The sequence below is a fragment of the Acipenser ruthenus genome, chromosome 3, assembly GCF_902713425.1.
Source record: "Acipenser ruthenus chromosome 3, fAciRut3.2 maternal haplotype, whole genome shotgun sequence".
In the NCBI taxonomy this organism is placed as follows: domain Eukaryota; kingdom Metazoa; phylum Chordata; class Actinopteri; order Acipenseriformes; family Acipenseridae; genus Acipenser; species Acipenser ruthenus.
This window is the reverse complement of record NC_081191.1, coordinates 81,696,675-81,710,192: the sequence shown is the minus strand read 5'-3', so window position 1 is coordinate 81,710,192 and position 13,518 is coordinate 81,696,675. Positions and strand designations below refer to the sequence as shown.

At 35.9% G+C, this 13,518-nt stretch overlaps 1 protein-coding gene across 2 annotated transcripts in view; it reads left to right on the top strand.

Moving 5' to 3' along the window:
- Positions 1-689: 689 nt before the first annotated feature.
- LOC117394935 (serine/threonine-protein kinase Sgk3-like) overlaps positions 690-13,518 on the top strand; it is a 37,573-nt gene continuing 24,744 nt past the window's right edge. The window contains exons 1-4 of one of the 2 annotated variants that reach the window (XM_033993698.3): positions 690-764; positions 1,554-1,639; positions 11,077-11,273; positions 11,897-11,980. In XM_033993698.3, coding sequence (XP_033849589.1) covers positions 11,199-11,273; positions 11,897-11,980 — 159 coding nt within the window. In that variant the 5' untranslated portion in view covers positions 690-764; positions 1,554-1,639; positions 11,077-11,198. Of the gene's footprint in view, positions 765-1,320; positions 1,640-11,076; positions 11,274-11,896; positions 11,981-13,518 lie in introns of those variants that run through there. The other variant, XM_033993699.3, reaches the window with a different exon arrangement.

Genomic DNA, 13,518 nt, shown 5'->3' with positions numbered 1-13,518 from the left:
ACCAAGCTGAAAAGCCACAGATGAATAATAATATATACTATAATTAACAGACACTACAGTTTTTTGCTTAATTATTTTGGTTGAGATAAACGAATCTAAACTGTACACACTGAGAAGTGACAACTACTGGGACTCTAGACACAGGGCCAAACTTTTAAGGAATATCTAGGGCATACATCCATTCCAAATATGGGAATTGCATTTTTGTATGTTTCAGAACAGATTCAGAACATTCTAAACTCACTATACTAACTTACTATATGTGTTTTTTTTCTTCTTCTTGAGGAAGCAGTAAAACAAAGATGGATTTTCATGACACATTACATACTGGTAGAGATTGATGTATGCAGGGCTGGCAAATATTACTTGAGGTGTGACTTAAACAGCCGTTGTAGAGGACTGAACCTTGGTACTGGCACCGAACAAGCCATAGGAACACCATGATGCAAAAAAATCCCACATGGGTAATTAAGTATGAGTGTTTACATTAACAAGTGTTACTATGTTGAATGAATGAGCTGAGGCCTCACACTTTTTTGTGTGCTCATCATTGTTTTCTGCATGACTTGTTCTGTGCCAGCCTCACAGATAAGCCACAGCAAGTTTGGAAGACCACTATCCAACCAGCTGTACGTTAGCCATGTGCTTGGTTGTGTTCATCGAGGTAGGTAAATTGTGGTAACTAGCTTTCAGGACCTCACGATCTCGTGTGGCAAGATGGCTGTAGAGTGACGTCAGACCAGGGAAATGAAACCAAAACACAGGTACCTTACCTTACCTTACCTTACCTTACCTTACCTTACCTTACCTTACCTTACCTTACCTTACCTTACCTTCGAACAGACAAAGCTACAGGCTTTTATATCTGTGACCGAGGGATTAACCGGCTATAATTATCTTCTTATTACCCCTCGGCTATAGTTTGCACGACTTTAATAAGGATGCGTGACTGTCAGCTACTTAAATAATCAATAGCTGATCAGTCACGCTCCTCGCTCGTCCTTGCCAAACAATAAATCAAATATAAAATAATATCGGCCGCCACATCTCGTCTTCAGGTGTACATTTAAGGAAACAGATAATATTTTTTACATTGACATATGTTTATACAGCGTAACCATTTTTGTACCTTAACCTGGCCCTTTTTATTGATATCTTCATATGCTCTAGGTTGTTTTCTGTATGTTCATTTTATGGCTTGATCAGAAAATTAAAATGGTTTGTATTATGAGAAAAAGCGAGGAAATGTAGTTCTTAAAAGCACTGAAAAACATTCAATAGCCTGGATTTGGTTGTGTATTATTACCATGATGTACCGCTAGAGGTAGGCATGCTACTGGAGTTTTTAAAGATCCCTTGTAATGTAGTGAAGTCCCGTGACTTCGAAAAACTGCACTGAATTTTGAGTGTAAAGTTTTAGACTTTTTCATCTGGGCAGCATTTAAAAGAACGTTAATTTGCATGGGTGTCCTTTTTTTTGCTGGGGAAAACATAAAAGCTTTATGACGTTACTACTACTTCAAAAAAAAAAAAAAAGTCATGTTTACATACAGTTGTTGGCAGCTCCCGACACGTCAGTGAAGCAGAGACCGAGAACGAGGAAGAGGTTTACTGAACTTTTAAAAGTTTCGCAAAGCGGGTAAGTGTAATAGCTTGACTAATAGCTTGAGTATTCTGACGCTAATCCTTTGGTAATATTTATGTTATAAATTAATCGAACGTATGCAAACGTAATTTAAGTGTATATGCATTGAAATGTGAACTTCAGTTATTTTTTACTTTCATTTTGCAGTAAACGTATAGTATCTAGTCATATTCTATTACTAGTTAGTATAGTAGGTACTATACAGTAACTTATAGTTAATATGATGTTGTAGCTTATAAGTACACGCATGGACCAAATTAATTTACATACAATATTGTACCATTATTTTTTCTTGATTGTATTGTACTGTATATTTTTCAAATCAATGAGTCGGTTTAACTTTTGCATTAAGGTTGCGTGTACACGTTTAAATAGTTAAGACTAGTTTTAAACATCTTTCGATTAAAAAAGAGTTTAAAAAATAAAGAAAACTGTTTGAAATTCGATGCAAATATAACTATACTATATACATGTTTAGGCCTAATTACTTTAATTGATTTGCATAGCCTAAATTATATAGGCTGTGTGGATACATCTTAATTTAAGGTTACGTTTAGTTTTAAAAAATATATAGATATTGAAAATTGATTCAGAGTTTATCATTTAGCCTGGTAAAATATTTGTCAGAATAAAGATTTAGTCTATTTGCACTGGAAGTTATAGTTATTTAATACCAGTGTGAGCAGTTTCATAAACGTAATGTTGCTGAAGAGTACTGTATACCGTACAGCTTGCTGGTTGATTTTGATTTGTCCTAGGTTGTGAGATTGCTGCCAATTATCCTGTTTCTGAATATTTTGATTTATCAACAATCAAAATGGTGTGTCATTCCGTTTGCCTTAACAGTTGTTCAGTAATGATTATGAGAAAGTCTAGATACAGTATTGATTTGTTTTGTTTTCTTGTTTTGTTTATTTTAAAACCTTTGTACTGTAAGAAGCTACAGAATCGTTTACAAGAATAGGCCAACAATAGGTCATGCCATCATCATTGTCAGGTCAGAGTGCCCTTTTCCTGCCTTCATTATATAACAACAAAGCCGTTTATGTGCATCTCAGGTCCCAGTAAATGGCAGTGTTGTGCAGTCAGCAGTACCTTGTCCTGTGAAACGCTTCTGTTGTGGAGGATCGGGTGCAAGTTTTAAAAAAGAAAACTGGCTCAGCAGGTTACAGTAACCTCAATTCATACATAATATACAAATCAGCAGACATGTGTAGTGAAAGATGGAGGTGTTATCTCCAAAAAAAATGGAAACTTTGAGGGCAGTGAGTTAGGGTTAGTGAATATAGGTTACATTAATTACTGTACATGTTGCTGTGCATTATCGAATTGTGAAATAACATGGTAGTTCTTGTGATTTCCCAACTGGATAACTTTAAAAGAAGATATAACAGGGCTCCCGAGTGGCGCATCCAGTAAAGGCACTCCGCGTGGAATGCAGGATGCGCCCTATAGCCTGGAGATCGCAGGTTTGAATCCAGGCTATGTCACTGCTGACTGTGACTGGGGGTTCCTAGGGGGTGGCGCACAATTGGCTGAGCGCCGCACGGGTAGGGAGGGATTAGATCGGCAGGGTAATCCACGGTTAACCGCGCACCAGCGACTGTGTAGGAAGAATAGAAATATTAAGATTTACTCACTACACGGAATCCTGCCATCTGCAGTATATTGACAAAATATACTGTTTCAGAGTCGATTAATTACAGGAAATAATGAGGCATCTGAACTCAAAATAAGCCCCTGCGGTTGCTGAAACCAGACTGATTCTGCCTTCTCTGCCAGCTCTGTGTTCAGGTCTGAAGTGCTGCACCTGCCTGTGCTCCATGCTCTACCACACTTTAAAACTGCGGTCTCCTCAGTCAGAATGTATTGGACTCGCTGCTATAGTATCTCTCCCGTCAGAGATTCCACTGTGGTGTGTTCAGCAGCCGGGGGGTCTTTATTTTTATTAGCAGTGAAACATTTCAGTATAGTAGCAATCTCTATCCAAAGTAAATAGCGTATGAATCTCTTTAGCAAAGCATGTTGGAATATTCAAAGGCTTGCTTAATGAACATCCAGTAGGGACTACATTGTTTATTTTTTAAAGTGAGATATTCAGGGTTTCATGGTTGTTACACCCATGTATTGTTTAGTTTACAGACTGGACTCATACCAAAGGAGAAAAAAAGAACTGCATACAGTCCTGACATTCATTAATCTCCTGATTAATACAATGGTTCCCTTCCTGCAAATATTGTTGAAAAAGACATTTTTGTTTGCAATGTTTATTGCAAACTTTAATTATTATTATTTTTTTATTTTTTTTTGTTAGAAAAAAAAAAATTGTCCAGCTGGTTCTCATCGACATTCCATGAATTTGTCTGTTAAATTGCAATGCATACTGTATAGAGGAAAAAACGAGCCTATTCATAACGTACTTTGTTCTATTAAACATTGTGAATGGGATTCTTGTTCCAATTAATAGACATATTCATGTAATTGTTAAAACTGAGACATTGCTATGCACTGTACACAGTTTTAAGCTGTTTGGATGTTCTCTAAAATATGTGTGCTCAAGATGTCTCGTCGTTTTTCAGTACATTAAACTTGAATATCACATGCTTCTTCATGCTTGTCTGTTGCATGCTGGTTTTGAAAGGATGGTCTAGGATTCCCCTGTGAAAGAACAGCTGGTTATATTAATAGATTTAAAAATAATAATAATAGAGTACCATTAAAATCAGATACAAGTCTGGTATCAAACATGTCTGCATACATGAAAGATTAAGAAACAACAGTGCACTTTACAAAAGTAAGGGACCATGTATCTTTGATCGTAGTAAAGATACTACATCTTTACTACATAAAGATACTACATCTACATACTGTAGATGATATATTCAAATGGCAGTGAATTTTTAACCCAGGTGCTGTACAGGGGGTAAGAACATATGGCTTGTCATTCATATGACAGAATAATCTTATGCCAGTGCACATCTGAAATACTTTATCTGTTGGTACTGTAGTACTAGTCAGTTTTAGTAAGTTCTGTCAGGATTTGGAAGAGGGCTGATATTGCAGAAGTTGCAGTCTCAAAAGTGCAAATCATTTTCTGCAGATTTGTAAAACAAGACCCCATTCAGAAGACATGATTTGACAAAAAAATGCCTAAACAGTGAACCGTTTCTCAGTGAACAGCTATTGTATCTGAAACACACAATGGAAACATCCTTGTCAAGGATGATGGCCTTCACCTCTCTGGGGCCGTGTTAAAATCACTCGTGTGTAAAACAGGAAGTTCATCTCTGGGTAATAAAACCAAGTGTCAGATTATTGTGGCACAGTGGTTAAATAGTTCATTTCTTGCTCAGCGTTAAGCTGCTTCTTGTATCCAGGGGTTTTGTTCGTTCTGAACTTATGCATATAAAGTTCTCCAGTTGGTTGCCAATGTGTATAGTAGTCACATCACAAGGAATGTTACTGTATCACTCCATATACAGTATTGTAACGACCCAGCAGTCTGCAGGAGCTAAGAGGACTTGGACATGGAGAGAGTGTTGAGCAGAACAGGGCAGGCAAACACTCCAGTCTTAAATATTCAAAGGAGAGCTCGAGCTGGGAATGGTAAAAATGGTAGAAGGGTTTGGTTGTTGAGAGAGAGAGGAGCCAAGCGTTTAAGGAAAGAGAGTACCTAGAAAATCAAGTCGTACAGTTAAAAGCAGGACATCATTAAACAGCCAGGTTTATTGTTTTGGAGACGTGGGTCATGACTGACAGTGACTAAATAAATATAGTACCTGTAAATAATAAACCGTGAACTGCAATCCCTGTCTCCTACTGTCTTCATTCTCACAAAACATTACACTATTTTTGTGATTTATGAAATCCCCACTTTGGAGAAATGCCTAACAACATTAGACCTGATGTTCAAATCTATAGCAACGTCTTACTTTCTTATCAGACAAGTGCACTAGTGTTACAGTAATAGTTTGTTTTTTTTTACTATCATTGAAATAGTAAAAGTCTGTTTTCTGTGTAAGATTTCTGGCTTGTTAGTAGGAAATTCAGCTAGGTTGTACAACAACACTTGTATTTTCTGATATGGTGTTGTTTATTTAAGTACAGTCATTTCAAGCAGGCACTTTTTTACAGTAGCATGTAAAGTTTTATTTACAGAATCTCAGTTCACCTTGCACAAGAATTAAATACATATACTGTACAGTACTTTACAGTACTGTAGTTAATGAAAGTTCTTTTTTTACAGATTTTGAGGAATGTGAGGACAGGCTGTTCGTTCTTTTTGCAGTGTCTGAGAAATAAGTTCTACTGCACCGTATACTGGTACAGGATATGAATGAGATCTTAAATCCTGTTTGACAAATATTTTATGTTCTTGAGTGAAAGCAAGGTGTGTGTTTGTTGACATTTACGTGGTGAAAGTGAGAGGCAGTATAACGACTAAAGCTGGAGAAAGACGACACCTCTGTGATTGGCTTGTGTCACTTAAAAGATTATTGATATCCCAGTTTTGAATCAGTCATTCCTACTTATGTTTTCAGGTAAGACATTAAGAAGAATAAGACGTATTACTTTACACTATCTATCCTATAGTACCAGTACTTACCAGATTGTTTACAATACTAGATTCTAGGGAAATACTGTGTGGAGATTTCTGTACATGACTGGAAAACCTCGTATTAAATTGTTATGAAACTTGGTCAGATTGTGGGGGTTGATGGAGATGTCTCTATATCCATCCGTCTGTGCGATACTGTATGTCCCTCTTTGATTGTACATGTCTTGAGAAGATAAGTTACAGTATTAGTCATTTTATTATACTTTACCTTGAACCTACTCTACGTACTGTTGATATATCATATTATGTCATGGTTATTAACCTTTTCATCCTGCTGATAGCTCTAATTTTGAATTACTGTATGTTACTAACATACAGTACTTGTTATTTATGTAGAACTGTATGCCATTCCTTCTGCCATGATCTTTATCCCCCATATAGAGCATCTCGGATGTACAAATAGAGACACCCAAACAATTGTGAAACTTGATATGGATCGTCTTTAGCAAAACTGATTGAGTGTTTGGGATCAAGTGGTAGGCCTATATGCAGGCTGGCTGCATGTGTCTGACTGCTTCCTTGACTACTGTTGAGCAAGCTGAATGAAAATAAATTTCCATTTATTTTAAAAGTGAAACTCATAGACTCAGGCAACACCCTGCTGCAGGTAACAGGGGTGTGGTTGTTACTGTAAGTTCAGAAAGTTTCAAAGAGGAAGGTAGCATGTGTATCGGCATCTACATCTACTTTGGTGTTCCATTGTCTACAGAAGAATTGGAGAGTGGCATAAACATTCACCCAGAAATCATTATTTTAATAAAGGTATACATTTCTCCATCTTTTTAAATTGTGGATTAGTGGTTAGGGCTCTGGACTCCTGACCAGAGGGTTGTGGGTTCAATCCCAGGTGGGGGACACTGCTGCTGTACCTTTGAGCAAGGTACTTTACCTAGATTGCTCCAGTAAAAACCCAACTGATAAATGGGTAATTGTATGTAAAAATAATGTGTAAAAAAAATAAAAATAAAAATAATGTGATATCTTGTAACAATTGTAAGTCGCCCTGGATAAGGGCATCTGCTAATAAATAAATAATAATAATAATAATAATAATTATAAATAATATGAAAAGCAGATTCTGCTGCAGTGGCACCATTGAGGTGTAGATCCAGGTGATTCTCAATTGTGTTTAAAGGGAAGAAACATGGGGGCTTATTCAGATTTAATTATAAATGAACAATATATCAGTTTGAAATCCCAAGTACAATATCTGAAATAGATGCTTGACTTATTTATATTTACCCCATTACAGGATATCATTTTTACAAGATTTTACCTGTTTGTACACTTTCTCTGGAAGTTTTAAATTGTTAGACAAAAATACTAATGTTTTTTCAGAATCATTTCACTGATTTATGTAAGACATTTGGATGATGCACTATAGCTTTAAAATGTTTGCTTTTTTGACTGACTCTTCCATTATATTTCATAGACCCAGCCAGGCTGTTGTCAGTAATGCAACCATTAGCATTGTGGTCAGCTATAGGGTTTGCAATCTGAATTGGGTTAAATTATTAATTCGATGTAGGCTTGTGGATTCGATGTAAGATTCGATGTGAACATCATGCAAGTATTGTTTTACATTTTGTATGTGTACTGCACTGTAAGACCAGCCTAAAGAGAATCAATGATACGCTTTGCTGTTTTTCAAGCTACTGCTAATCATAATAATAATAATAATAATTTAGGTCCTATCCTATTGCAGAACTAAGTTGCGTTGTACCTCACCCTGGGTGAAACGGCTTCACAAATGATCTGTGGCAAGTTTATCTTTTGTATTATTATTATTATTATTATTATTATTATTATTATTATTATTATTATTGCTTTAAACACAGCAGAATATGCTACACAGAAATGTAGGCGTGATTTCATTTTAAAGTCTCACTTTATTTAAAGATATCTGCATTGGAGAGTGGTCAAATTACTAAGGAGTATCCGTATACAGTGTTATTGTCTGGTGTAATTGCCTGTAACTGCAAATTTGAAGTACAGTTACTGTAATTGATTCATGTAGCCCAGACTCCAGACATGGTTTGTGATTACACAGGAATCTGAAAGTAACTTGGAAGGCTGCAACAAATCTGCAACAATTCTGGCAAGTATGCCATCTGCTTCACTGTGTCTCTAAAAGGCTTGGATCTATAAAATGAAACTCTGTATCTATTACATTACATTAAGTGATACAGATTGCCGGGGTCAAGAATACATATTACAGTAGTAGCCTACGATAGACAAATTCAAAATTGTGAAGCAATTTAATATTGAGGTCATGTGACGTGTGGCTGCATAGTTTATTATTATTATTATTATTATTATTATTATTATTATTATTATTTATTTCTTAGCAGACACCCTTATCCAGGGCGGCTTACAATTGTTACAAGATATCACATTATTTTTACATACAATTACATTATTTTTTTACACAAGTATGCTATGTGTCAAATAGCATACTTGTGTACTCCACCTCAGTTTCAAACACTTATGACATGGCGACATGAGTTTTGATATGTTTTACCTTTGGTATGAGATTAATCTATGGTTTGCATACTCTGATTATCAATTAACTGAAAACAACAGTGCTAACCACCTTATTAACAACACATACTGTACCAGTAATTTGTTAACACTCCCTATGGTATCTGAGTTCTCTTAATGCGTGCTTGTAAAAGGAACCTGTTGTGATGGATATTGACTTTGGCTGAAAAGGTCAGATTGCACTTGTGTACAGCCTGCTATTCAGCTGGGGAAACCACTATACTGGGACTGGGGGAATGGTCTGCATGTTTCATTTCCTTTATCCAATAATTTTGTATTTCTTTTTTTGTGAATGGCTTGTATGCAACGTCTTTTACCATAAGCCCCTGGGAGGTTCACACTCTGGGGATGTAGTGTGCGGAGGAACCTGTCTGTCTGGTACACTTTTTTTTTTATTGTTCGATTTGACATATTTAATATTTTTCAAGGTGTTTTACAGTTGATGGTTTTAAAAATGCACTTGATTCAAGGTAGACTACCTATGAAACATTTTGAGGCCTGAAGAGAAGTGTTAAATGTGTCCAATTAATCAAATAATTAGACCAATTAAGTAATTGAGAACTCGGGTGGAACGAAAGCCAGAAGAGTCTGCGGCCCTCCAGGGACTGAGTTTGACACCCCTGCGTTAACATATTGAATTACATATTGCTTTGTAGTTTTCCATATAACCTAGTTAGTGGAAAAACTGACAAATTGAAAAATGTGACATTTTTGAAATCCAACATGAAATACTGTACTGTACTGCTATTATGGCTTTCAGTAGATTTTTGCAATATAATTTTGTAGTTTCTTTGATTACTTGAAATTAAATAAAATATCTAAATTATGTTCATATATAATATGTCTCAATCCTAAAATCCTCGGTGATGCAGAACTTTTGGCCATACCTGTACAGCAGGTCATGGTGATGTATTTAAAGATACGTGGATTGTCTTTGTCATTCACTTTAGGTGGCATGTGTTTTGCACAGTGATGAATAATGTGCCTGCTTCCCATGGAATGAAAACTAGGTTAGGTGTAGTACGGAATGTGCCACAGGGTTTTAAAAGGTTGATTGGACAGTTCCTTCATTGATTACAAATTCTACTAACACACAAGTAATAGGATATTCACAGTGCATCCATAAAGTATAAATTCACACTAAATGCAGATGGAGCTTTTGCTGCTGCTGAATGCATCTACTGCATCTGCATACAGTACTGCTGTCACCGGATTTTAAGTTCCCACTAAACACTTTTTCCAAACTAAAAGTTAACTGAATTGGACTGTCAGTGCATGCTCTTGGAGGGAATTGTAATTTGATGCTAGTTCAAGCCTTTAACCATTTGCAAATTATCTGCATGCTTGATCAGGAATGTGTTAAAAATGTCAGTAGTCGGAGCACATTGTCTGCCAAATATTTCATACAAGGTAGGGCAAGTTCACCGAGGCTTGCAGGAAATAGTGTGGGCATGAGAGCCAAACATAATTAGGAACAGTGTACAGTACGGTAGGTAAGAGGCTAGTTGATAAGCCTCTCAAGTAAGAGATTGTCAGGCTAATGCATGCAAACCTTCAATGTATAAAGTAAAGACTACAAATTGTCAGGCTGACAGTTCAGCAAATCCTTGAATCATTTTACAGCATAAGTACTGTTTTCTTGTTTATTTGTACCTATACTTGTACTGTACTGTTAAAAAAAAGCAGAACTGCGTGGCCCTCCGACGCTGTAAATTCTGAATTTGGCTGTACTGCAGGTTTGCACAGCGAAAAAAAGCTAGTTCAGGGGTTGCAGCCAGGTTAAATAATAACTGGACATTCCATAATCGGGAGAAAAAATTTAAAATGAATAAAAATAATTGTTAAAAAAAACAAACAATCACACAGTATCACCCCACAGGGAGAAACATCAGGGTTAATACAGTTAAAGGCCTGTTGAGACTAAGATCCCTGCAATGTTTCATGGGAATTCTCTGTTTCCTATTCTTGCTCTGTTTCTGTGCAGCAGTTACTGTATAAGGACCCAAAATGACGCCACATACACAGTCTGGCTCAGGTTGGGTCACACTGCTGCACATGATGTAAACAAGGACAGGAAGCAGCATGTACAGTCCGATTGTTATATCAAGATGAATGGGGCTTAAAAAAATGTTGTTGGTTTTTTTAAGCTTTGGTTAGTACATCTTTTAATACAACAGAGTGTATAGTACATCGTTCAAAGTAAAGATTCTGTGAATTACGTGGATTGTGTGTTCTGTTGTAATATATTATAAATCTGTTCTTTTTTTTTAAGAGTGAAATGATGGGAATTCAGATGTCAACCCATATGCTTTGCTTTGTTGGATCTGAACCTTGAAAATCCTTTTTTCTCATCTGTTACTCTTGAGTCTTCGCCAGCCTGTGTATTTGAACAAGATGGATGCCGATGGCTGCCCCTATGTCAGCATTCCCTGCCATAATGAGCAACGGGACAAAAAGAAGCGGTATACTGTAAGTAGAAAGGCATGCTAGTGTGTGTTATTGAATGTGAAATGTATGTTACTGTGTACCATTGCTACGGTATTTGTACTGTATAAATCATTCTACAGGCATGCAGAAGAATACAGTAGAAATTTAAAATATGCAAATCCTTTGGTGTGCATTTTTAATTGCACAACATGTCACACATCAAACTGTTGAATACTGTAACTATGACAATGCCTTTTAATTGTAGTTTAAAAAAACAACAACTTACAAACCACGATTTATAGTTTTGTTATCATTGAATAAAACCAAAGGGCATGTTATGGGTAGAAATAATAATATTTCATGAACTGGTACAGAATGTTCTTATATTTACACATCTTAGAGACAAAATAAAAAATGAATCACTGTAATCTAGCCAGATCTCAGCTGGCTTTTTTCATGCAGCACAGGTTTACACTTGGTTTCTAATTGTCTTTCATACAAAGCTCCTAAATGTATCTGTCAGAATTGATAACTTTTAACCAGACAGCTCAGAATGTCCGTTCATGGTGCACATACAGTAAAGTAGTGGGAAGAAATCTTTATAATCCACAAAAGAACAATGCAAGATTTGTTTTTTTTCTTAATGAGACGTGTTTTTTTTTTAGGTTTACAAAGTAATGGTTTCAGTCAGGAGACATGAATGGTTTGTCTTCAGGAGATATGCAGAATTTGATAAACTCTACAACACAGTAAGTAAACTGGTATTTCAATTGCTAGCGACTCTGATTGATAATGGGCAGTGGCAGTAGTTCACTGCCCAAGCCGCAGGTTAATATCTACAGGTAATGGCCACTGCAGAGGATTGAGATAATAAATGTTTTTATAAACTTATTGACAGTATAAAATGTGTTTAAACATGTTTGTTTTTTTTGTTTTTTTTAAATTAGATTTTGGACTAGATCCCTTGGGTTGCTTTAAATTTATGTTGTGGTTTAAATAGAGTTTAAAGTCCTGTTAGCTTTTACAAGGCATCAACATATGGAATAATCAAGTGCCCAGCAACTAGATATTACAGTTTGTGTTTCCTTATACCTGTAAGTTTTTAAAAGGACTAATGTTGTGAGCTCAGTTGTCCAGCACAGTCGGAGGAAGCGGGTATGGAACTGTATTAATGAAACAGAGATGTGCTGTGCTTGAACTAAACCAAGGTACATAAATGCATTTAATTCAATGAATGCGGGTCTGTGTTATACCTACATGGCTATAATTACACAATTAGCAGTATAACACTTGGTTGACGGTTGGATTTGTGCTGTTGCTGAATGAATGCCTCTCTCTGCTCCATTTAGCTGAAACCATCTGTAGTATTGTAGAGTATAAGATAAGGACCACGCTACTCAGAACTTGATTAACTGAAACAATCAATTACTATTTGTTTGTTAGTTTCCCAGGATATTAGTCTAGAAAACCCAGTTGAAATACAAAAAGAAAACATGTACTTGCTGATTGTGACGTATCAGGAAAACTAGAGGCTGTATTATACAGCAAACAGGTGCCATTATAAGTTGTAAATGTTGTGCCATGTCTTAAGGAGTAAGTAGTGAGGTTCCAAAAAATATAAACTGATGCGTCCCTAGGTGTTGCTACAACTGTTTAAATAACATATCTGTAATTTTTCTTTTCATTGTTAACATCCTGACAACTTTTTACACTTATAACTTTAAAGTTTGTTTTAAAGTTATTTTCAGAAAGTCTGCTCTAGTGCATTGGGGTTTGAGATCTGTCCTCCTAAATCCGCTAAATCAAAAAAAAAAACAAAAAAAAAAAACGTAACAGCAAGTGCCCTGACTTTTCTGTTCCATATCACATCATGGATCGTTATTGCTGTGTTACCTGTTTGACAGTGTGGGCAATAATCCTTACACAATCCGTGCACTAAAGTGGACATTTTGAAAAGATCTTTGAAACAGGCTAAAGTTGTAAGTGTAAAAAGTTGTCAGGGTGTTAACAGTGAAAAGAAAAATTACAGGTACGTTATTTAAACAGTTCTGGCAACATGTGGGGACGTGTCACAATGTATATTTCAGAACCCGCTACTTAGTCTTTAAGTTAAGTCTATCCCAAAACTGATTCCTTGATTTAATAATAATAATTCAAATTAAAAAAAATAAAGATGTGTATAACTATGTATGATGATGTTTATCATTTGTTTAAAATGATCAAGGAATAGTTCTTAAAGGTGTTTTTTTGTTTTTTTTTAAATAAGGCCCTTTTAGTATTTCTTATT